At 55.6% G+C, this 24,872-nt stretch overlaps 2 protein-coding genes across 8 annotated transcripts in view; one reads left to right on the forward strand and one right to left on the reverse strand.

Moving 5' to 3' along the window:
* The first annotated feature begins 794 nt into the window (after positions 1–794).
* Positions 795–21,446, forward strand: PTPN23 (protein tyrosine phosphatase non-receptor type 23). Of its 3 annotated transcripts, none has more exons than XM_037130304.2 (25): positions 795–971; positions 9,593–9,667; positions 12,791–12,918; positions 13,142–13,218; positions 13,898–13,947; positions 14,099–14,230; positions 14,491–14,571; positions 14,665–14,796; positions 14,882–14,929; positions 15,270–15,326; positions 15,453–15,511; positions 15,694–15,773; positions 15,866–15,980; positions 16,077–16,142; positions 16,492–16,637; positions 16,899–17,210; positions 17,289–17,443; positions 17,543–17,694; positions 17,788–17,967; positions 18,063–19,797; positions 19,874–20,058; positions 20,147–20,251; positions 20,332–20,470; positions 20,555–20,668; positions 20,742–21,446. In XM_037130304.2, the coding sequence occupies exons 1-25, from the start codon at positions 888–890 to the stop codon at positions 21,225–21,227; spliced, it is 4,893 nt and encodes a 1,630-aa protein (XP_036986199.2). In that variant the 5' UTR covers positions 795–887; the 3' UTR covers positions 21,228–21,446. The 3 variants fall into 3 exon arrangements, with proteins under 3 accessions (XP_036986199.2, XP_036986210.2, XP_036986204.2); XM_037130315.2 differs by having other exon boundaries at positions 21,092–21,235; XM_037130309.2 differs by lacking the exon at positions 9,593–9,667.
* A 291-nt stretch (positions 21,447–21,737) lies between these two features.
* Positions 21,738–24,872, reverse strand: part of SCAP (SREBF chaperone) — a 39,881-nt gene continuing 36,746 nt past the window's right edge. For 3 of the 5 annotated variants that reach the window (XM_037130336.2, XM_037130327.2, XM_053668995.1), the window contains 5 exons: positions 24,775–24,860; positions 23,001–23,325; positions 22,745–22,825; positions 22,186–22,392; positions 21,738–22,106 (listed from right to left, as the gene is read on the reverse strand). In XM_037130336.2, the coding sequence (XP_036986231.2) occupies positions 21,861–22,106; positions 22,186–22,392; positions 22,745–22,825; positions 23,001–23,325; positions 24,775–24,860 (945 nt within the window). In that variant the 3' untranslated portion in view covers positions 21,738–21,860. The remainder of the gene's footprint in view (positions 22,107–22,185; positions 22,393–22,744; positions 22,826–23,000; positions 23,326–24,774; positions 24,861–24,872) is intronic. The other 2 variants (XM_037130353.2, XM_037130345.2) reach the window with 1 other exon arrangement.

Here is a 24,872-nt window from a genome sequence, read left to right on the forward strand (position 1 = left end):
GGTCCTCTACTTGTTCAGCCCCATTGGTTTTGTAGTTCCACCTTCTCCACTCCCTATGTTCTTTCTTAATTTCCTTGTGGTTTCTGCCTCCAGGCCAAATCTCTTTAAGGCAGTCCCTATTTTAACCTCTATTTTTCTGGTTTCAACAAAAGGACATGTTTGTCCTTTCCCCGTGGTCACAAGTGGGCGCCTCCATCTCTTATGCGGTGCTGGGCCCGCCAACCTGGACAAGTGCGCCAAGCCTTAGTTACCTTTGGCCAAAGCTCCACAGTCGGGACAAAACCCTTTGCTCTAGGCCACTCCTCAGGGATAATTTTTTTTTTTTTTTTTTTTAGGCAAAGCCCTCATGATACCCTCCATTTACCTCAACAAGTGTTCTTCCAACCTCCACTTATTTCTCACGTTGACTTAGGGCTCGACTTTCAAGTCGCCTACTCTGGACGACTCGCCCGTCACGTTATCTCTATTATAGCAGTTGCCCCCCACCCCCCGCGACACTATTTGAGACTACAAATTCATGGGTGCGTTTTCTAAAGCTGCTCCCTTGAGAGAAGAGCGCCAGGCCGAGGAGGACGGCCCAGGAGAAAGAAACCCCCCCCCCCACGCTGTACTCCGCAACTAAACAAGAAAAGACTACTACTCCCAGAAACCCATTCACCTAGTGTGGGCGATTCGCCCACTAGGCGCATGCGCAAAAGTCCACGCGGGCGCGGCGGCGGGCGGGGCGTTCGTGCAGGGACTGCATCTCCCAGCAGGCCGTGCGGACATATTTCATCCCCGCGTGACTAGTGCCTTCCGGCGCAGAGGGGCGGGGTAGGGCGCGCGGCTGAGCCTGCAGCTGGAGTAGCTACGGGGAGCGGCCCGGTGGCGGGCGGGCGCTTTACGCCATGGAGGCCGTACCTCGCATGCCCATGATCTGGCTGGACCTGAAAGAGGCTGGTGACTTCCACTTCCAGCCGGCTGTGAAGAAGGTGAGTGCGCATCCTCCCACCACTTCTTCCGCGTATCTCCGTCGCCTGCCAGCGCGTGACGCCCCCTGCGCGTCCATCGAAGCCTCAGGCCCTGTGGGGTGCGGCCTTCCCTGACTTTCCTCAGCCAGGCCCACTCCCCATTCCTCAGCACATTCGCAGACCGTTCTCTCCTTCCTCGGCCGCCCGCGGCTAGCACCGCAGTCTCGTCGGAGCCTGGTTTTTAACTTCTGTCCTGGCCCATCCACGGTTCCCACCGTGGCACCCCACTTCCTCGGTGTGACGCTCTGGACCTAGTTCTGCTCCGCCTTCTTTCACGCCAGAACCCGCCCCGCGGGGAGCGGGGGACGGCCCCGACCGTCCAGATTGTACGGCTGTGCAGGGCCCCCCGTGCGCCGTCATTCCACGGCTGGACTGGGATGGACGCCGAGGGTGGCTCAGGATATATCTTTTAAGACGGGGCCCCGGTGATCCAGAAGAATGCCAGACCTCTTGACCCTTGGTGCAAGAAGAAGAACCCTATTCGGGAGCACTTTGGACCAAAAGATACTGTTCATGTCATTTGTGGGAGGGTAGCTGCTTTTCATAACTGCCCAGAGGAGATAAACAGTGCTGTAGGTCCCGGAGCGACCTTAGCACTCACTGCGTTCGATCTTCAATCGGATGGAAGAGACAGGCAGGCTTGGCGTTGATGGAAGTGAGGGACCTCTGTGGCCAGATCAGGTGTGTCTGGCAGTGTGTTGATCGGTCATCAGGTGCCCTCCGAGACATCTGCTGCCATGGGAAGGGCCACTTGGTTGCATTGAGGGTCAGAGCAGAGTGATGAGGAATAAACCAGGAGGTTGTGGCAGGTTGACATCCTTCTAATCACAATGCGTGTAGAAAAGCGGCGGCCAGAGTAAGTCTTAAATAACCTAGCTGGTCAGGGTGCTTGAGAAAAGAAATAGGAGAAAGCAGATGGCTCCGGAAGTAGTTTCCCGAGAAGCCAGCCCCCGGCCTCTTCACAGCGCTGCCGCAGTAGTTCAGACACTAGCAGTTTGAATTCTGTTGAGGCCACCATTTAAACTCTTTGGACCTCTTTTCCCTCATTTATAAAACCAGGGGGTTAGATTAATTTAAAATTCCAAGCTTTTGTTATATCTTTCCCAGGTTTTGTTCACTTGTCTATCTGCGCTTTCATACAACTGCGGTTCTTTCCCTTTTCCGAATGCCTAACTCTTTTCATCCTTTTCCTGGTCAGTTGTCTGTGCTGTTTTAAATTCCTATGCAGTTGTAAGTGACCTGAAAGGTATCACCATGCCTTTTTAAAAAAGATTTTATTTATCCTTTTTTTAAAAACATAAAAACAAAGAGTACTGCGAACCAGAGGATTGCAGTTCGATTCCCCATCAGGGCACATGCCTGGGTTGCAGGCTGGTTCCCTGCAGGCCAGTTCCCAGCAGGGGATGCATGAAAGGCAATCATACATTGATGTTTCTCTCCCTCTCTCCTTCCCCTCTAAAGATAAATAAATAAAATCTTTAAATAAAAAACAAAAACAAAGAATAAATTTTTTCAAACAATGGAAATATGAATATTGCTAAAAAATACAACCAAAGAAGTCTTTAACGTTAATGAATCAGAATCTTTAATAGTTGGCTTTGCAAAAACGTTTATAACGATTTATTTATCTTTAGAGGAAGGAAGAGAGGGAGAGAAACATCAATGTGTAGTCACCTCTCACACAGCGCGCCGCCACTGGAGATCTGGCCTGCAACCCAGTCATGTGACCTGACTGGGAATCGAACTGGTGACCTTGTGGTTCACAGCCCGTGCTCAGTCCACTGAACCACACCAGCCAGCCCGTGTCTAACCGCTTCACAGCCTAGTAGCATCCCCTCTACGTAGTTGGCACTCAGAAAAATGTGTCTCAAATGACTGACCGTTGGGAGGGAATTTAGAGATGGTGGCTATAACTTCATGGAAATCCAGTGAATAAAGGCTTAGCTTAGAAGCTCCTAGGAGATGATTTTATTCGAACTCAGCTTCTGACGTGCTCTCTGGTAGCTCACTCCTAGACGACAAGGTATTGTGTGAGCGATGACTTCCCTGGGAGAAGCTGGGCCGCCTCCTCCTCCTCCTCGTCCTCCTCAGCCATTTGCCTGAGGTGGTGTCAGCTGCTGAAGCAAGTTTCCTCGACATCAGCTCTTTTTCTTTGTTTCCTCTCTTTTTGGAATTGAGAAAGGTACCAGCGTTGATTTGATAAGATTGTGGCATGGATTTGCAGGAACCCACAGTCTGGGGGTAGGCTGGCTGGAGAATGGCCAGCTCCTTCAGGGCACTGGAGCTCCCCTCCTGCAGCCGCCACAGCCTAGGAACTCCCCCCCCCCCCGACCCTGACTCCTCCCCCCGACCCTAATGCCCCATGCCGCCCATGTTGCCTCTGCCACTGGAGCCCTTGTTCTTCCTTTGCTCTTTGCGGGAAGGTTCACCAGTGACTTGGAGCTGAGGGGCAGAAGTTAATTTAGGGTAGAAGAGTAAAAATTCATTCTGTGAAGGTCAACCTCTTGTGCACTACGCTGAGCCATGGTACAGATGAATAAGAACACTTTTTTTTCATAGAATCATAGTCTAGTAAAGGACATTTTTAAGTTAGATGATGTGCAGGAGGTGAGTTTTGAAGGATGAATGAGAGTTTTGTTTGGGGGTTTTTGTGTGTGTGAGAGAGGTGGGCATTTAACAAACTCTCAATGGTTGGTACTGATTTTCATTCCGAATGGACGTACCTTCAATTACGGGATAATGTGAAGTCATTACTAGGAGGAAAGCGAGCTGGCCTTACATTGCAGTGCCAAGCTTCGGGCAGGGACGCCCGGACCCGCACGGCGTCGCCCTGGGGAAGTGCTGCTGGGCCTCGGAGCCCGGAGTGCTGACTCACCGGGCACTGATAGAGCAAGAGCCCCGTGCTCTTCATCTGCGAGCGATTTGGCCACAGGTGTTAATGTCTGAAGTTCTTTCCTCCTCTGATCCCAAACACCTGCCCTCTGCCCTTGACTAATTGCACTTGAGCTCAAGTCAGGCTCACTTGTACTGCAGTGTTACATTCATCCCTGATTCACTCACTGAACAAACAGTTACTGAGTGACTGTTACGTGCCAGCCCCAGGAACTCAGGGTTGTGTGTGGGGACAAAAGTCCCTGCCTTCACAGAGCTTACTTGTGCTGATCCATTAATACCCATCCACAAGGACTGATGTGCCAGATGGTGGCCAACAACTGGCTCTTGGCCTTCTCCCTCCACACTGCTAGGTTGATCTGTCGTTTAAAAAAAATTATTTTTTAAAAGATTTTATTTATTTATCTTTAGAGGGGAAGGGAAGGAGAGAGGGAGAGAAACATCAATGTATAGTTGCCTTTTGTGTGTCCCCTGCTGGGAACTGACCTGCAGGGAACTGGCCTGCAACCCAGGCATGTGCCCTGACTGGGAATCGAACCTTGACTGTCTGGTTTGCAGTCCTGCACTCAATCCACTGAGCTACACCAGCCAGGGTGATTAAAAATATTTTTAAATTTATTTTTAGAGAGTGGAAGGGAGGGAGAGAAAAAAAATCAATGTGTGGTAGCCTCTGTAGGACCTAACCTATAACCCAGGCATGTGCCCTGACTGGGAATCAAACCGGCAACCCTTTGGTTCATAGGCCGTCACTCAGTCCACTGACCCACACCAGCCAGGGCTGGGTTGAGCTCTCTAATTCTCCACTTTCCCACTAGGTTCCTGGTCCCACCAGGGGACCTACCTGCCGTTCAAAGCCTGCCACAAAGGCCTGTCTTACAGGAATATCCACATCTGGTCGTTGTTCTGGTCGCTATGGGAATCCCTTTTCTCCCATCCGTCAACCTCTCAGGGGTCCTTCCACTGTGGCGGTTGCTCCACCCTCCAGATTCAGACAGGCCGCACCGCTCCTGTTACTCAGTCCACCCGCTCCCTGGAGCACTCACTCTTCTTGCCTCTTTTCACTGTTCATCTTTCTCATAGGTAGGTAGAGCCTGGTTTTCAGGTTTGTGGAATTTTTTTCCTTCCAGATTTCCTGAGGGACAGCTGACTCTTTTGAGAAACTTGCCACACTCACAGAAAGGGAACCGAGACGACCAGAGGCCTGAAAGGGCCCTGGCAGCGGCGCCAGTTGCCTGTGCTGGTTCTCCTGTTTCTCACCGCACATGTGGAGTCACCGGGCGGGTCTGGCCGAGCCGGTCTGCCCGCTTGCGTTGTACAGCGGGGTCATCCTGGTCATCCTCTGACTTCCGTCTCATGCACCAAGGACCTGTATCCAGTTCACACTAGATTCTGGCCTTTACCTGCGAAGTGATAAATATTGTATGTGAAGAGTGCTTAACGAGTCTTGGTTGAATGACCTGGTCTGGGTCCAGCCTCTCCAGGAGATGAAACCTGAGTCGTTTCTTGGTGGTGTTCAGACTGGTTGAGGGACCATTCAGAAGAGGTGTGGGGCAGACGCCCTGAGTGCTAGTTGGGGGAGACCAGGCGAGGACGAAGGTCTGATCTTGTCCCCGGTGGTCTCGGCCTGTAATTCGGTGTAGGCATGCTGACGCCAAGGGGTTGAAGATTTCCATGGCAGTGATACGCCTTTCTCTGAATAAAATGAATTGCGTTAACACCCTGTAGCAGAGCACACATTGTATTAACTTACCATCTGTGTGTGGGACTCAGTTCTGGGTGTCTGTGGAACAGCCCAGGGAACACCTCGTGTTGAGTCATGCCCGCAGGTAGAGGAGAAGAGGTGTGTGGTGAACAAGGGCAGTTACCTGTGTGAAGTCTTTTCTTCTTGGGTTATTGCTTTAATTAGCACTGTGAAATTCCAAGATGTTAGATCAAATTAAGAGCAAAAGCTAGACACCCCTGCTACCGAGAAAAATAAAAGCATACACAGAAGAATGAGAATGCGCTAGTGTGAGAGAGAGTGACAACCAAGGTGCCCCCCTGGGCCGGGAGTCAGGAGATTAAATTAGTAGTTCCAGTACTACCGCTGCACATTTCTGGTTCCCGTTTTCCTAATCTGCAGAACGGCAGGACCCAAGATGGATGTTTCCAGTGATCTCAGCTACCTACAAAATTTTGTGCTGTTTCTTGCTCAGTGAAAGAGAGAGCATCGTTGTGGACATAGCAAAGACGCTGGAATCAGACAGACCTGGGGTTGAGCCCCAGTTCCTCCACTTACCAGCTGTTAACCATCAGCTGCTAGAAGTGACCACATCTCTAATCTGGCCCTCACTTGCCTCACCTGTAACACAGAGCTAGTGGTATACTTCATGAGCCCGTAAGAACCAAGAGTTCATGCATGCAAGTCCCCGGTACAGGTCCTGGCATGCTGTAAACAGTATTTTTAGCCTACTGTCCTCTTTCTCAATTTAGGAAGTAGTTCAGGGCCTTCTAGAAGCTCTGAGTCAGGTACTATATTACCATACCAGGTAATGTTAACCCCACTTTACAGATGGGAAAACCAAGGCCACATCTTGCAGCAACCCAGGGGCACAGCCAGGACTTAATACTCTGTCTTGGTATTTCTCTCTGGAAATGGCCTTTCCATGCGGTGTTACTGTTTTTCCCTCTTAGTTCCCTTCTTTCCTGCTCCCCGCCCCCCAGCGGCTCTGGCCCCTGAACATGCTCTCAGTTAACATGGGTCTGTCTGCAGGTCTTACTGTTCCTTCAGAAAAGGACCCCCAGCTGCTCCGAAGCCTAGCTAGGCCTTGGAGGTTCTCTGTTGGCTGCGCTGGGCACTGGGGGCCTGTCAGTGCCTTCAGGGTTCTTACTTGGTCTGCGGTGCAGGGTCCGAGCTCTGCCTGCTGCTGGACCTTCCCAGGCTCTGTCGGGAGCTTCGGGCCCACACTAGACTGTTCTGGGACCTGCAGCGTTCCGGACCGCCAGGTGACGGTGAGGCGGCCTCTCTTTTCACCGTGGGCACCTTCAGCTCTTTTCTTTCCTCTGTTTAGCTGGGGGAGTGATCAGCAGTCAGAAGATTTTCTCAGAGTTTAGGAAATAACCTGTGAATATAGGCAGTCATTTGTGACAGCATCTCTCCAAATTTTTAAAAGATTTTATTTATTTTTAGAGAGAGGGGAAGGGAGGGAGAAAGAGCGAGAGGAACTATTGGTTGCCTCTCACATACTCCCAACTGGGGACCTGGCCCATAACCCAGGCATCTACCCTGACCTGGGAATCGAACCAGAGACCTTTCAGTTTGAAAGTGGATGCTCAAACCACTGAGCCACATCAGCCACAGCTCAACTTACAATTTTTTGAGTTTACAATGATGCAAAAGCAGTACGCATTCGGTAGAAACCATACTTGGGATTTTGAATTGTGCTCTCTTCCTGGGCCGGTGATATGATGCATGATGACAATCTTGTGATCTCGCGATGCTGGGCAGCACAGTGTCGACCCACTGCTCCGTCAGCCCTGTGATCGAGGAGGCAGTCAGTGCTCTACACTGTAGTGTTAAATGCATTTTCGGCTTACAATGGGTTTGTGAGGATGTAACCCCATTGTAAGTCGAGGAGCATCTGCAAATGCTCAAACACACACGTGTGTGGGATACATCCCATGAACCTTGGAAAGTAAGCTGTGCGCATCTCAGCACGTCCCAAACATGAGGACACTCTCCTACGTGACCACAATAGTATCATCACACCTAAGAAAAGCCTCCTACTGTAACTTGTATTGGAATTCCACCTGCGGTCCCTGAAACGTCTTTAATGACTGACTCTCCCAAACTCATATCCAGCCAGCAGCCCACGTTGTATCTTCACCGTTTCTTCTGCTCTACAACAGGATAGTCCCCTGCCCTCCCCCTTCCGTGACGACGTTGATTTTTTCAAAGCGAATGGGTTAATTGCTCGGTAAAATGTCACATCTTCTGATTTTCACAGCGTCTCCTTTCAGTATTTTTCCACTTGTGTATCCCCTGCATTTTCTGTAAAGGCAGCCGTTTGCTGAGAACCCAGCACATCTAGTCAGGCCCTCCCAGGTGTCAGCAGGGAAGGCGGGAGCGGCATTGGACCAGCACCGAGACCTGGCAGCAGCAATTCCAACTCACTCTGGCTGGGTGCCCCTAGGAGGTGCCAGGGGACAGTCTGCGAAGGCCGTTGGGAGCAGACGGCGAGGGGCCCTGAGCTCTGGGCCGAGGGGATGAGATTCGGCCCCGGAGGCTTTGGGGAGCCATTGTTGCGCGCTCTTTTCAGAGGACAGTTTTTCTCTTTAGATCACTCATTTCCCATAATCTTGCTGTCCTGAGAAAAGCATGTTGTGGTTTATTTTGTCCCCAGGGGTGTGTGTTTCGGAAGGATTTAAGGTTAGGAATGATGTCTGGAGCTGTGTTAGACAGTCCTGGCCACCGGGAAGGGGGCAGGTTGCGTAGACCAGAGGTGGCAGGAGGACAGAGAGGAAAGCTCATGGACACTCAAGAGGACTTTCGGGAGGTAACACGGACAGAGGAGGGGTCAGGGCCGGAGGTTTGAGATCGTGCTGGATGGTTGTGTGATAAGCTCAGCGGTAGCCTCCCTTCTCCCTGTCCCTCCTCTCACTTTCCCTACCAGGGTAGGTGGTAGCTGTCAGGTTCCCTTGTGGCCGATTCCTTAGACATAGGTCCTAGGAAGGGACCCCCCCCCAGAGAGGTGGGTGGGTAACAGATAGCGTGTGAGTGCGCTGCTGCACAGAGTGGGCCGCCTCTTCTCAGCCTTTGCAGGCTCCTTCTCTGCTCACCAACCTTGGCCAAGGCCTTAAAGAACCTTGTGAGTTGGCCATCAGTGTCCTCAGTCTCTGCAGAGTGAGTGACCTGGCCCTCCAGATCGCCAGCCCAGACCCCAGGCCGCAGGTCCTGCAGCAGGGGCAGTCCCAGCTGCCTCCGCCTGCGGGTTTGGGGAGCAAGGGGCCCTTTGGTTCTGGCCGGGCCTCCAGGCTGGCGAGTGAGCTCACTGCCCAGGACGGCCAGGCTGGTGATGGGCAGGCACACCAGTTCCCTCGCCGAGGTGGGCACCCCTTCACCCCTGCCGTCCGGGTCATTCCTGTGACTCATCTGCGGGCCTTTCACAGGGGAGGACACTGCAGATCACTTCTAGCTGTGGCGTCCTTTCCCAGCTAGGAGGGAGGCTGGGCTGATGAAGAGGACTTGCAGTCACACTCCTGTCAGTGCTTTTGCCTGCATTTGTTCTTGGATTAGCATTGTGCTTTTGACCCCAGAACTCAGCAGGGTGCAATCCTTGAGGGGAGCTTGAACTTGTGGCCTGTTTGAGAATGCTCCGGAGGACCCCATTTCAGCTACCTAAGTTCCCCAGTCTCCTGGGCTGGCAGAATCCTGGGCATTGTAGAGAGGGCTGCGGCCCGGTAAGGACCAGCTTGGAGTTCAGGTAGAGTCGACCAGTCTTATGTTCCATTTTGCTCCAAGGAGGAGGCTCTGTGGTCAGCATCTTGGTGCTTCCCTGTTACTGAGTGTCTGTTGGTCCAGGAGATGAGCTTGTGGCCGGGGGTCCGGACTCGGTCCTGAGCCCTCACTGGCGATTGTGAGGACTCGGAGGGCAGAAGTTGGGAGCCAGGAGTCTCCTCCATCCCTGGTGTACATTCTCTTCCCTCTCTAGTTCGTCCTGAAGAATTATGGAGAGAACCCAGAAGCCTACAATGAGGAACTGAAGAAGCTGGAGTTGCTCAGACAGGTAGGAGGATAGTGTTTTATGCAGGCGTGAATGACTGATAGAGTTAAAGAAATCACCTGCAGCTGTGTTCTTATTTTAATTTAGTATTTTTCCTTCTGTAAAAATAAAAATAATGATAGAAAAACCAGAAAATACTAAAAAGCAAAAAACAAAAGGAAAGACAACCCTAAAAATCATTTTCACAATCCATATATATGTATATACATATTTAAATTTTTTATTTATAAATAATATGTATACCAACAAAACCAACTGCAGTAGGTTGTAGCTCTCATTATAAACACATTTTGAGATGATGGGGGTTAGGACTTCAGTATATGGATTTGGTGGGGGCACAATTCAGCCCCTAACACCGTACATGTGAGGGTTCGGTTCTGGGTTCTGTCTTATATTCTGTTGGTCTGTATGTCTTTCTTTATGCCAATACCACACTGTTTTGATTATTACAGCTTTGTAACAAGTTTTGAAATCAGGAATCGTGAAATCTCCAATTTTATCCCTGTTTTTCAAGATTGGTTTGGTTATTTGATATTCCATATGAATTTTAAAATGGATTTTTCTATTTCTGCAGAAAAATACTATTGAGATTTTGATATGGATTGAATTGAATTCAATTCCTAAAAAGTAAAACCTAAAAATGTAGATCACCTTAGGGGACTTTTGCTGCCTTAACAATAGTAAGTCTTCCACTACGTGAATACAGGTTATTTTAAAATTTATATAATGTCTATAGTGAAAATAAAAAGACATTTACTATCTAATTTATTTCAAAACATTTTATAATTTCAGAGTATAAGCCTTTTGTCTTTGGTTAAGTTCATTTCTAGTATTTTTTGTTGCTACTGCAGACATTCATTCATTCATTCACTCATTCACTCAAATTCTCACCCAAGGGTGTGTTCATTGATTTTAGAGAGGAAGATGGAGAGGGAAACATTCATGTGAGAGAAAGACATTGATGGGTTGCCTCCTGTATGTGCCCAACCTGGAACTGGACGCACAGCCCTGGCATGAGTCCTGATTGGGAACTGAACCTGTAACCCTTCGTTTTGTGGGACGACACCCAGCCAGCTGAGCCGCACCAGTCAGGGCCGTTTTCTTTTCCGTGCCTGATTGCTCCGGTGGGCCTTCCAGGCGCGTGTTAACACAGAGGGTGACGTTAGGCATCCTTACCTTGTTCTCGGTCTTGGAAAGCTTTCGGTTTTTACCATGTGGTGTGATGTTAGCAAAGGGCTTTTCATATGTGGTCTTTATGCGGTCGAAGCAAAGGAACTGATCTGTTTTTAAAATATATTTTACTGATTATGCTATTGCAGTTGTCCCAGTTTTTCCCCCTTTGCTCCCCTCCACCCAGTACCCCCCTTCCCTCCAGGAGTCCCCTCCTTAGTTCATGTCCATGGGTCATGGGTGTAAGTTCTTTGGCTTCTCCATTTCCCACACTATTCTTTACCGCGTAAAGAACATAACTATGGATTTGTATTTCTTAATTCCTGTACCTTTTCCCCCATTCTCCCCTTCCCTCACCCAGCTGATAATCTCCATATCTATGATTCTGTTTCTGTTCTGCTTGTTTGCTTAGTTTGTTTTTTAGATTAAGTTGTTGATAGTTGTGAATTTATTGCCATTTTAATGTTCACAGTTTTAATCTTCTTTTTCTTAAATAAGTCCCTTTAACATTTCTTATAGTAAGGGCTGGGTGACAATGAACTCCTTTAACTTGACTTTATCTGGGAAGCACTTTATCTGCCCTTCCATTCTTTTTTTTTCTTTTTTTTTTAATTTTAGGGTTCTTTTTTAATTTTTTTAAACAATTTCTTAATTTATTTTTAGAGAGGGAGAGAAACATCAGTGTATGGTTGCCTCATATGCATCCCCTGCTGGGAACAGGCCTGCAACCAGGCATGTGCCCTGACTGGGAACTGAACCGTAATCCTCTGGTTTGCAGGCCCGCACTCAATCCACTGAGCTACACCAGCCAGAGGTCTGGCCTTCCAGGCTAAATGATAGCTTTGCTGGATAGAGCAATCTTGGATGTAGGTCCTTGCCTTTCATGACTTGGAATACTTCTTTCCAGACTCTTGTTATCCACAAGATTTCTTTTGAGAAATCAGCTGATAGTCTTATGGGCACTCCTTTATAGGTAACTCTCTCCTTTTCTTTTGCTGCTTTGAAGGTTCTCTCCTTCTCTTTAATCTTGGGTAACTTAATAATGATGTGCCTCAGTATGTGCTTCCTCGGGTCTGGCTTCTTTGGCACTCTCTGAGTTTCCTGGACTTCATTGTACTTCTTTGATATTTATATTCATGTCTTTCATCAAATTTGGGGAGTTTTAGGCTATTATTTCTTCATATCTCTCTCTCCCCCTTTTGAGACTTCAGCGGTGCGCACGTTGGTCTGCTGATCGCGCCCCGCAGGTCCCCGAGGCTCTGTCCTTGTTTTTCAGTCACAGTTCACATTCAGTATTTTGTGTTAGTCTCAGGTGTACAGCATAGTGGTCAGATAATCGTACTTTGCAGAACGTGCCCACTGATACCCCGGCGCCCATCCCACACCGCACGCAGTGCCTACAGTGTCACCGTGTGCCCTGTGCCATCTTTCACGTCCCCGAGACTACTCTGTGACTGCCAGTCTGCACTCACCTGTTCACCTTTCACCAGCCCCCCACCCCTGGAAACCATCCATCTGTTCTCTGTGTCTGAGTCTGTTTCAGTTTTGTTTAAACAACCCTCTTTAATGGCTATTTTGGTGGCGTTCAGTATTTGACCCTGTTAATAACGCTGGTATAAATATCTACGCATGCTCATTCGAGCAGTTGCTCTTCTGGGTATCTCTTACTGCATATTTTTAGATACTGAGCTGTGGGTGAGAATTAAGCATTCTAAAAATTCTAATGCATGTTGTGAACTGCCTCCAGAAAGGGGGTGCTGAGTCGGCCCACCAGCCCTGGCCACTGGGGTGATGTGTTGAATGACCGACCCCAAGCACAGCAGTGGGCTTTCTTTGGGTCTCCTGGCGATTGCAGTTGTTCCAGCTCTGATGCATATATTTCCTGGGCGTTTAGGGCAGACAGACCTACCTGTTCTCTTCTCCAAGTAATTACAGCTTTTCCCATCTGCCCTCCAGAATGCTGTGCGGGTCCCACGGGACTTTGAGGGCTGCAGTGTCCTCCGCAAGTACCTAGGCCAGCTCCACTACTTGCAGAGTCGGGTCCCCATGGGCTCAGGCCAGGAAGCCGCTGTTCCTGTCACCTGGTGAGAGCTGGCAGAGGGAGCCTGGAACAACCCTGGGGTGTCTGGGTGCTGGGATGCTCCTCCCTCCCCTCCCTTCTGGCTGTACAGGGTGGGGAGCAGCCTGGTGTGGTCTCCCAGGGCCTCCCTCCCTCCAACCCTGCACAGGGGTGACTGGTCCCCTCACCAAGCCTTGGGGCTCTGGCCAGCTCCTCCCCGAAAGATAACTGGTGTGGCATGTCTGCAGGACTGAGATCTTCTCTGGCAAGTCCGTGGCCCACGAGGACATCAAGTATGAGCAGGCCTGCATTCTCTACAACCTTGGTGAGCAGCCTGAGCCCCTCCCTGTGGCCCTGCCACCCTGGACCTCAGTTGAGCACCAGGCCACAGGGCAGTGGATGGACAGAGGGGAGGCACCTGGGTTCTGAGCAGTGGGGGCCTTGTCCACATTTCTGCCAGTGCCTCTTTTTTGGGCCATGGGGAGCCACCCTGCTGGGAGAGGCTCTTCTGGGGCCAGCTGCCACACGGTGTGTTTCAGCTGGGAGAGATCGTTGACAGGGCCTCTCTGTTTCGGCTGGACCGCTCCCGACCCGGCTTTCTGACTCCGGCTGCTTCAGGCAGCAGGAAACGAGGTTGGCACTGTCAGCCTTGATGGCTTGGCCCATCCTGGCTCAGGGGCAAGCTTGGGGAGCCAGCCCTAAAGTCCTGTGTGGGTGTCACTGAAGCTTTCAGACCGGACCTCTGGGCTGGGGTCTGTGGACAGGAGCCCCTCCTTCATCTACTCACACCCCTGCTTGGTGCATAGCAGGAGACGGAGGGGCTTGGCTGGGCTTCCGAGTTTCCCCATTTGCTCAGCTTTGTTGTGTCCTTGGACCCACTGCTCCAGTTCTCAGACCCTGTTTTCCTGAACGTGGGTGACAGTGCTGCTCCCTCTGCCGTACCACTAACTGGGGTGTGGGGAGCGCCTCCGACTAGCCCTGCACTGTATCCTCTGCCTCCCCAGGTGCACTGCACTCCATGCTGGGTGCCATGGACAAGCGGGTGTCTGAAGAGGTGAGGAAGGGAGGGGATGGGAGGGGTAGTGTAGTGGGACATGGGCCATAACCAGGGCGGGCTGCTGAGTGTTCTCAGACTGCAGAGTTGAGCTGAGCCCTGCCCCGTGGGTGTGGTACCGCCCCGCCACCTTCCCTCTCTCCCCTCCCAGGGCATGAAGGTCTCCTGCACTCACTTCCAGTGCGCAGCAGGCGCCTTTGCCTACCTACGCGAGCACTTCCCACAGGCCTACAGCGTTGACATGAGCCGCCAGGTCCTCACTCTCAATGTCAACCTCATGCTGGTGAGGCGGTGCTCTTGTTGGAACTAGGTTGGATTCAGGGAGGGGACAGTTGGGGCTGGACCTTCGGCCAGGCCCTGTGCAGTGCAGGATGAGCAGGGGCCTGGACTCCGCTCTTAGAGCTCCAGGTGCATCAGGAGCAGGGCTGGGTTCCTTCGAGTGGGGGAGGCTGGCAGAGAGAGGACTTGAAGAGGGGAGCCCTGGGGTCTGCCTGGTGGGAGGGACATGGCCTGAGGCAACGTGGGTGTGACTTGTGGTCGCAGGGCCAGGCCCAGGAGTGCCTTCTGGAGAAGTCCATGCTGGACAACAGGAAGAGCTTTCTGGTGGCCCGCATCAGTGCACAGGTAGGGACAGGGGAGACGGTGGCTCTCAAGGGCTCGAGGGCAGGCCTTCGGTTTACTGCTGATGTCCCGCTGATGACTTCACCTGGCTCCCAGGTGGTGGATTACTACAAGGAGGCCTGCCGGGCCTTGGAGAACCCCGATACCGCCTCACTGCTGGGCCGCATTCAGAAGGACTGGAAGAAGCTGGTACAGATGAAGATCTACTACTTTGCAGCTGTGGCTCATGTGAGGGCGCTATGGCCCCAGCTCAGGGCGAGGCTGGGGTGCCACAGCTTGGGAAGTAAGTAGTGACGTCTCTTCTCTTTCCCAGCTACACATGGGGAAGCAGGCCGAGGAGCAGCAGAAGTTCGGGGAGCAGGTGAGTGAGTGGTGGTGAGGAGAGGACTCAGGACCAGTTCCAGCCTTGTTAGTGAGATGCCCATGGGCTCCCCTCCCGCACAGAATTGGTCTTCTCTCTGCCTCTTACCTCCCCACACCGGGACAACCCCCTGCCGCAGGCTGGCTGGCTGCACGTTAAGCTGTGGGTGCGGCACAGTGGGATGCTGACCACTGCGATCTTGGCTCGGCTGGCACCTGGCTGCCGCCTCAGCTTCTTGCCATTAATGAGTGATCTGATGGCCAGGCAGGGCTCGGGGGTGGCAGGAGGAGGAGAGTCCAAGCAGGGAAGGGCTGAACAGGCTTGCCCGCTGTTCCTGCAGGTCGCATACTTCCAAAGTGCCCTGGACAAGCTCAATGAAGCCATCAAATTGGCCAAGGTAGAGTTGAGGAAGGGCCCGGCTGTTCCTCAGAACCCTGAGAGGACGGGGAGGAGCCCGGCGGGCTGAGGGGTGCCCTGGCATTTGCCTTGGTGGGTGCTGAGCCTCCGCATCCCTACCCCACAGGGCCAGCCTGACACGGTGCAAGATGCACTTCGCTTCACTATGGACGTCATTGGAGGAAAGTGAGTCTGTGGGGCTGGGCTGGCCTGGTTCCTGCCGAGTGGGAAGGGTCTTGGCCCTCTGCCTGCATCCTTGGGAAGAAGCCCCAGTGCCAGGAGGCAGTGGCCCGCACACGAGGCCAGCTCCTGGGTCCCTGCTGATTGTCCAAGACTCTTGACTCACTCCCGCTTCTCTGGACCCCCAGGTACAATTCTGCCAAGAAGGACAATGACTTCATCTACCATGAGGCTGTCCCAGCACTGGACACCCTTCAGCCCGTGAAAGGTCTGCAGCTGAGGGGAGGCTGAGGATCAGGGTGGGTGGCACAGAGACAGACGAGTTTTGCTTGGGCTCCATGACTTTCTGCTCCCTCCCAGGTGCCCCCTTGGTGAAGCCCCTGCCAGTGAACCCTACAGACCCAGCTGTCACAGGGCCTGACATTTTTGCCAAACTGGTACCTATGGCTGCCCATGAGGCCTCATCACTGTACAGGTGGGTGGGAGGGGCTGGCCCTGCCCTCTGCACTGGTGGGGTTGGGATGTCTCAAGACGCAGGCTTCCAGCAACTGCTCTGTTGCTTCTCCCACAGTGAGGAGAAAGCCAAGCTGCTTCGAGAGATGATGGCCAAGATTGAGGACAAGAATGAGGTCTTGGAGTGAGTGTGGGCCTGGGGGTGAAGGGCCTGGGGCTTACAAACCAGACCTCAGTGGGTCCCTTGCCCGCAACCGGGGAAGTAGTGGCAGAGTGTTTCCCAGCTCTGCCCTCCCCACCCAAGGCCTGGTGTGCTAGCTTTGTAAGGTGAGTCCCTTCTGTCCCAGTGTTCCCAGCGGTGCCATGGGCGTGTTCTGGGGGCCAGGCCTTGGGGTGGAGGTCAGTGCTGATCTGCAGTCTGCTCGGGCCTCAGGGCTACCCTCAGTTGTGGGGGGCTGACCCTCGTGCACGCCTTTTCTGTGTGAGGGCTCGGGTCAGCAGCCAGCACCCACCTGGTCCTGGTGCCCCCGCAGCCAGTTCATGGACTCCATGCAGCTGGACCCCGAAACAGTGGACAACCTTGACACATACAGCCACATCCCGCCCCAGCTCATGGAGAAGTGCGCAGCTCTCAGTGTGCGTCCCGACACTGTCCGGAACCTCGTCCAGTCCATGCAAGGTGTGGGGGTGGGGGAGATGGGGGGGGAGGTGATGACGTCATCTGCTGTGGCCTTCTCTCTGTCCCCTGTTCACCCAGGATGGAGGTTGCACCTCTCCACACCCCTGGCACAAGCTGCATCTGGCGCTCAGGGAGTGTCGGGCTGTCACAAGCCCTTGACTGAGGGGCAGTTCTGTGTCATAGGGGACAGGCCGGAGTGGGTGCCTGGTCTGCCTGCCTCAGAAGCTGGTCCCTCTGTCCCTTCCCCATACACCCCCTCAGTGCTGTCTGGTGTGTTCACCGACGTGGAGGCCTCTCTGAAGGACATCGGGGACCTGCTGGAGGAGGATGAGCTGCTCGACCAGAAGCTGCAGGAGACAGTGGGCCAGGTGGGGGCCGGCATGGCGGTCTCCAAGGCTGAGCTGGCAGAGGTGAGGCGAGAATGGTCCAAGTACATGGAGGTCCACGAGAAGGCCTCCTTCACCAACAGTGAGCTGCACCGTGCCATGAACCTGCACGTTGGCAACCTCCGCCTGCTGAGCGGGCCTCTGGACCAGGTCCGGGCTGCCCTGCCCGTGCCTGCTCTCACTCCAGGTGAGCACTGCCTGCCCTGTGCCCACGGGTAAGACATCCGGGGGCTTCTCCATCCTCACTGACCACTGCTGCCTCCAGAGGACAAGGCTGTGCTGCAGAACCTGAAGCGCATCCTGGCCAAGGTGCAGGAGATGCGGGACCAGCGAGTGTCTCTGGAGCAGCAGCTGCGAGAGCTCATCCAGAAGGATGACATCACCGCCTCGCTGGTTACCACCGACCACTCGGAGATGAAGGTGGGGCGAGAGCGGGAGCAGGGTGGTGGGGCCCTGGCTTCAGGCTCTACCCGTAGGTAGCAAAGCCTTGAGTGTCCTCCACCCCCAATACTCCCTCAGAAGCTGTTTGAGGAGCAGCTGAAGAAGTATGACCAGCTGAGGGTGTACCTGGAGCAGAACCTGGCTGCACAGGACAACGTGCTCCGGGCGCTGACGGAGGCCAATGTGCAGTATGCGGCCGTGCGGCGGGTGCTCAACGAGCTGGACCAGAAGTTAGTGCCCGGCCCTGCGCTCTTGCCTGAGTCCTGTCCAGACTTAGCTCTGGCGGCTGACCTCTACCTCCTGCTGGTTCTTCTGCCCACCAGGTGGAACTCCACGCTGCAGACCCTGGTGGCCTCCTATGAAGCCTATGAGGACCTGATGAAGAAGTCCCAAGAGGGCAAGGACTTCTATGCAGACCTGGAGAGCAAGGTGGCGGCTCTCCTGGAACGGGCGCAGTCTGTCTGCCGGGTCCGTGAGGCCGCCCGCCAGCAGCTCCTGGACAGGTGGGTGAGGTCCTGGGACCGTGGGACAGCTGCAGCCCAGATCCAGTCTGGGCCGACAGGGCGCTGGCTCCCCTCCTTACCTCATCGTCTGACAGGGAGCTGAAGAAGAAGCCACCACCGCGGCCGACAGCCCCCAAGCCACTGCTGCCCCGCAGGGAGGGCGAGGCAGGGGAGACGGGAGACCCACCCGAGGAGCTGCGCAGCCTGCCCCCTGACGCCTTCCTGGGAGCTAATGCTGCGCTCCGCTTTGCTCCTGGCCCTTTCCCCAGCTCCGTGGCCCCAGGAGCCCACTATCTCTCAGGCCCCTTACCCCTGGGCAGCTACTCAGGCCCCACACAGGTACTGCAGCCCAGGGTCCCCCAGACCCCAGGGCCCCCCGCACTGGCCATGGCATCTGGACCTGTTTACCCAGCCCCTGCCTACACACCAGAGCTGGGCCTTGTGCCCCGCTCTTCCCCCCAGCACGGGGTGGTGGCGAGTAGTCCCTACGGAGGGGTGGGGCCTCACCTCCCAGTTGCTGGTCTGCCCTCTGCCCCACCTCCCCAGTTCTCGGGCCCAGAGTTGGCGATGGGAATTCGGCCAGCCACCACCACGGTAGATAGTGTCCAGGCTCCCATCTCTAGCCACACAGCACCCCGGCCGAACCCCACCCCCGTTCCTCCCCAGCCCTGCTTCCCAGTACCGCCAGCCCAGTCACAGCTCATGCTCTACCCCTACCCTCCGGGGCCCAAGCAACCCCTCACAGCACCCCCAGCCCAGCACTTTCCTCCTGGGCTCCCCACAGGTTTTCCAGCCCCAAGGATTGGGCCCCAGCCCCCTCTTCACCCCGCACGAGTGGCCTTCGGGCCACAACCGCCCCAACAGCCTCTCGCACTCCAACACCCCCACCTCTTCCCATCCCAGGCTCCAGGACTTGTAGCCTCCCAGCCACCCTACCCCTTTGCTCCTCAGCCTGGTGTCCTGGGGCAGCCACGACCCCCCCTACACAGCCAGCTCTATCCTGGTCCCTCTCAGGATCCCCTGCCCCCCCACTCAGGGGCTCTGCCTTTCTCTAGTCCTGGACCCCCTCAGCCTCCTCACCCTACTCTGGCATATGGTCCTGCCCCTTCCCCCAGGCCTCTGGGCCCCCAAGCAGCTCCTCTCTCTATTCAAGGCCCCTCACCTGCCAGCCAGGCCACCCCTAGTCCCCACCTGGTGCCTTCACCCGCCCCGTCACCAGCACCCAGCCCAGTACCTCCTCGGGCCCCTGCAGCGGAGCCGCCCCCAAGCGTGCGCCGGGGCGCTGCGGCGGCAGACCTGCTCTCCTCCAGCCCAGAGAGCCAGCACGGTGGCACCCAGCCTCCTGGGGGTGGGCAGCCCCTGCTGCAGCCTACCAAGGTGGACTCGGCTGAGGGCTGGCGGCCACAGGCCCTGCGGCTGATTGAGCGGGATCCTTACGAGCACCCTGAGAGACTGCAGCAGTTGCAGCAGGAGCTGGATGCCTTTCGGGGCCAGCTGGGCGACGCGGGGACTCTGGACGCCGTCTGGCGGGAGCTGCAGGACGCACAGGAGCAGGATGCCCGCGGCCGCTCCATCGCCATCGCCCGCTGCTACTCTCTGAAGAACCGGCACCAGGACATCATGCCCTACGACAGCAACCGTGTGGTGTTGCGCTCGGGCAAGGACGACTACATCAACGCCAGCCGTGTGGAGGGGCTCTCGCCGTATTGCCCGCCCCTGGTGGCCACCCAGGCCCCTCTGCCCGGCACAGCCGCTGACTTCTGGCTCATGGTGCATGAGCAGAAAGTGTCGGTCATTGTCATGCTGGTGTCTGAGGCTGAGATGGAGAAGGTGAGGTGGAGACTGGATGGGTGCTCGGGAGGGATCCTGGGAAAGTAGCCCTAACTGTCCTCTTTTTGCCCCTCAGCAAAAGGTGGCCCGCTACTTCCCCACCGAGAGAGGCCAGCCCATGGTGCATGGCGCCCTGAGCCTGGCTCTGAGCAGTGTCCGTACCACCGAGACCCACGTGGAGCGGGTGCTGAGCCTGCAGTTCCGTGACCAGAGCCTGAAGCGCTCGCTCGTACACCTCCACTTTCCTACCTGGCCTGAGTTGTGCGTCCGTGGCCCCAGGGGCTGGGAGTCCTGGGAGGGGTGGTGAGGCCCTCAGGTGGGGCCTGACTCTCAGACCCCACCCTTGCAGAGGCCTGCCCGACAGCCCCAGCAACCTGCTGCATTTCATCCAGGAGGTCCACACACATTACCTGCACCAGAGGCCCCTGCACACCCCCATCGTCGTGCACTGCAGGTAGGCAGTTCGGTTATTAGGCTGAAGGGAAGGGGCAGCTGCCAGAGGCTGTTGGCCTTAACACCCCCTTCCTGCTGCAGCTCTGGCGTGGGTCGCACGGGAGCCTTTGCGCTGCTCTACGCAGCCGTGCAGGAGGTGGAGGCGGGGAACAGGCTCCCTGAGCTGCCCCAGCTGGTGCGGCAAATGCGGCAGCAGAGGAAGCACATGCTGCAGGAGAAGGTAAGGGTCCTGGGCGCTGGGACAGGCACCTGCCCTTGGGCGACAGGTCCCCTGTAGCTCACCAGGCCACATGTGCTTCTGCAGCTGCATCTCAGGTTCTGCCACGAGGCGGTGGTGAGACACGTGGAGCAGGTCCTGCAGCGCCACGGTGTGCCCCCACCGTGCAGACCCTTGGCAGGCACAAGCACCATCCAGAAGGTGAGGAAGGAAAGAGTTGCTTGGATAGCCACAGCCTGTGGGACCCTGTCTTCACCCACTTTGGTCTTTTCAGAATCACCTTCCTCAGGACTCCCAGGACCTGGTCCTCGGTGGGGATGTGCCCATCAGCTCCATCCAAGCCACAATTGCCAAGCTCAGCATCCGGCCTACTGCGGGCTTGGATTCCCCAGCTGCCTGCCTGCCATGCCCTGTAGAGCCCCCAGGCCCAGGCCCGCTGCCAGCCAGCCTCCAAGAGTCCACCCAGCCCCCATCCTCCTCCCCACCCCCCCTCTCTTCACCCTTGCCCGAGACCCCCCAGGCGGAAGAGGAGCAGCCAGTTCCTGAGGCCCCCAGCCTGGGGCCCCCTTCCTCCTCCCTGGAGCTGCTGGCCTCCCTAACCCCTGAGGCCTTTTCCCTGGACAGCTCCTTGCGGGGAAAGCAGCGGATGAGCAAGCAGAACTTCTTGCAGGCCCCTAACGGGCAGGGGCTACGGGGTGACCGGCCCACTGACGATCCCCTCAGCCTCCTGGATCCACTCTGGACACTCAACAAGACCTGAGCAGGCTTGGCCCACTGCACCCTCACACCACACCGTCTTCGCCGGCTGGCGCCCAGTGGGGCCTTGAGGTGGGCCTGCTCTCTCCCCCCATTCCCAGTCCAGCCCACACACACCCCTGTGGGGTGGAGCTGTGTCACAGGCCTTGGGTCGGGTTCTGCTCCTTGGTGGGATCCGACATTTTTCAGCTCTTGGCTGTTGAATAAACTGACCTGTTCTGTGGCCAGTGTCCGCCCCTTGCTGCCTCGGAGGAGGAGCCTGAACCCCACTAACTGCCTTGAAACATGGCATCTTCAGTGAGCATGGGCAGGTGACCTTGGGGCCACCCTTGGCTGCCACATCTCTGAAATAGTTAAGAGCCCTCCCCCAACCCTGTCGCTGGTCCCATGCACTTCTGTGGCTCCTGCCTGGAGTGGCGGAGCCGCGAAGGGTCTAACTGAGTGCTGGAGGGGGAGGCACAGGGCGGGGACCTCTAGTGGAGGAGACGCAGTGGCTCACCAGGTCCCTGGTGGATGTGGTTTCTTAAAAAAGTTTAATATTATAGTCCTCAGGGAGGACAGTTCAGAGGTCCTGAAGACTGAGCTGCTCCCCCACTCTCGGGCCAGTGCGCTGGCTCCACAGAGCCCCCGCCCGCCCTCAGTCCAGCTTCTCCAGCACAGAGGGCACGTACACCAGGCTGAGCTCGCTGCCGAAGTTGCAGACAATGGCGGCGTTGTCCAGCACCAGGATCTGGCGGGCGGGTTGGGCCTCACTCTCCTTACCCAAGTAGACTGTCTGTAACAAGTCCCCATAGTTTAGGTCCCAGAAGGAGACACAGCCTTGGCCACCGGTCACCAGCAGGTTGTCCGAGATGACGCCCAAGCTTGCGCCACAGCCCAGGTCCTAGAGGCAAGGACATGACAGGCTCAGCGTCATAGCCCTTCCCTGAAGCAGGGCGAGCGTGCGGCCCCCACCTGTCTACCTGCTGAATTGAGTAGAGCTTGATACTTGTGCTGCGGTCCCAGATGCTGATGAGGTCATCCAGGCCACTGCTGATGACGCAGGAGGCAGTGCAGGTGAGGGAGGTGACATCCCCACGGTGAGCAAACATGTGGCTGACCCGGCTGCCAGTCAGCACGTCCCAGAGGCAGATGGCCCCGTCTTGTCCTCCACTGGCCAGCACCATGGTCTAGAGCAGGGGTGTCAAACTCATTTTCACCAAGGGCCAGGGCAGCCTCGTAGTTGCCTTCAAAGGGCTGAGTGTAATTTTAGGACTATATACACATAACTGCTCCTTAACAGTTAAGCGACAGCTCGGCACTGCTGCTGGGTAGAAACAAGGTGCTGGGCTGGATAAAACAAGGTGGAGTTGGCCCTCAGGCCTTGTGCTTGCCACCTGTTCCTAGAGGGACAAGGTCAGGAGCAGGGTGGCAGGAACCTTTACTGCAGTCTCCTAGTGTCCTGGGGGGCCCTTGGTCTGCTTCCCAGGAGTCAGGAACAAGGGCCGTGGCCTGGCCCACACCCGCGTGCAGCCCCCTCACCTGGTCCATGTACACGGCTGTGATGGCCCCCGAGTGGCCCTGCAGGGTGAAGAGGCAGCACGAGTCCTCCAGACGGAACACCTGGGGTAGCGACGAGCGTCACGTTCTGTTCTCCACTTTTCCAAACCACACTCTGGCCAGGGCATCCCTTCCACGGCTCACCCAGGACACCACCAGCCTCTCTCTGACTGACCTCTGGCCCCCACCCCGTCGCTGTGCTGTTTGCTCCAGGGCCGAGAGCCAGGCTGACACTCACCCTCAATGTGTGGTCCTGGCTCCCAGTCACCAGGCGCCCCGCAGCGGCCTTCAGGGCTGTGATGGGTTTCTGGTGCGCGCAGGGCACCGTGTGGGTCAGGCGACAGCACACCGTGTCACTGCTGCTGTACGTGGGGGATGTGGCAGAGCTACCCTGCCCTGGGGACGACGGGCTGAGTGAGGGGTCTCTGAGAGGCACCCCGGCCCCGGGTGCAGGAGCCTGCTGAGCCCAGCCCCTCTGACCTCGGAACTGCAGGGGGCTGAAGGCAGTGTGGGTCTCCAAGGAGAAGAAATCGAGGGATCCGTTGAGCCGGGCAGCCACAATCCTGAAAGAGAAGTGTGGCCATGTGGCTCACCCAGAGAGCTCCCACCACGGGACAGCCCCACACACACGCCAGAGGCTTGGCTCTACAGGGAGACAGCAGGGCCTGCAGCCAGCAGGGAGGCACGGGCACTGGGGAAGAGGTGCTGGAGGGGCCCAGCTGCCACTCCATGATCCTCTGCCTCAGTTTCTTCATCTGTGAAATGGGGACAACAAAACCACCTCATAGGGTGGTCACGAGGAGGAAATGAGTTAGTGTGGGTGAAGCGGCACCTGGGGGAGTATCGCGTAAGGTTGTAAGTGAAAAACAGGCACGTGGAGAGTTCTCCTCCACAGCCTGGAAAGTTCTGAGGAGGGGGACATACATGCCCGAAGGTGGGGTTGCAGCCTCCACCACACCAAAGCGGCTCAAACAAGCACCAGCCCCGCCATCTGCTGTCCCACAAAGAAACCAGGATCTTCTTCACTGCCTGGGAATGCCTAGGCCCAAGCTGATAGGAGGACACAGGGATATTTGCCCAGTGGCCCTAAAGCCTGGCAGTGAGAAGGATTCAGAATCTTACTCCAGCAGAAAATGTGTCTCTAACCTCTGCCCCTGAATTTGTGGGCCTGCCGCAGAACTGGGGCAGACATGGTGAAGGGGAAGGATGACGAAACGACACCCGGAACTCTGAACACTGGGCCAAGAGGTGGGCTTTCCCTGAAACTTAAAAAAATAAGCAGGCAAGAATTTCCAAGAGTCAGGGAAACCAATGAACTAGGCCAGGCTGGAGGGCGGGGCCTCAGCAGCCAAGGCCCATGCAAGAGGCCTGGTCATGGCAGCAGCCGAAAAAGAGCAAGAAGCAAGAGGTACCTCTCCCACCCCCAGAAAACAAGAGGCTCCAGCTCCTGCTCCTATGGTGCCGGATGGTCAGGGTTGAGAGCTGGGTGTGCCTGCCAAGAGCGGGGAGCCCCCCTCGAGTGAGCCCCTCGAGTGTGCAGACGGAGCCCTGGGAGCACCTTCAGCCAGAGTATGCCAGGGAGGGAGGTGAGAGCAGTGGCCAGTGTCAATGCGAAAGAAAAGTTTTTAACAAGAAGCTTCTGAAAACATTTTTTTCCTGTAACTGAAAATGCAGCCAAGAAACTCAGGTCAGCATCAACAGGCTACATAGAGAACTTTGACTCCATAAAGGTAAAAGGAGGACAACAGTATACTCACCCAACCCCAGCCCCAAGGTCCTGTGTGAGTGGCTAAGTGTCCTGAGAACTCAGTGCCAGGCCTGGTCCTAAGTGCTTCATACCTGCTAACCAGCCCTCTCTTCCAGGTGGACCCCCTCTAGTCACAGGTGTGGGGCTGGGCACCAAGGGTGTTCAAGTCACCAGCAAAGGGGAGCTAGGACTCAGACCTCAGAGTGGGGCCTGGCCAGGAAGGGCTGGGATGTGGGGGCTGCGGCAGGCGGCCTGGCACTCCCACCTTTTGTCCAGGAAGACGAGGGCCGTGATTCCCGAGGCCACCTCCTCGCTGCTGCAGCGCAGCGTGCCCTCGATGGCATCCCACACCTGCAAGCCAAG

This window comes from Artibeus jamaicensis, unplaced genomic scaffold, assembly GCF_021234435.1.
Source record: "Artibeus jamaicensis isolate MK-2021 breed Jamaican fruit bat unplaced genomic scaffold, CSHL_Jam_final contig_519, whole genome shotgun sequence".
In the NCBI taxonomy this organism is placed as follows: Eukaryota; Metazoa; Chordata; class Mammalia; order Chiroptera; family Phyllostomidae; genus Artibeus; species Artibeus jamaicensis.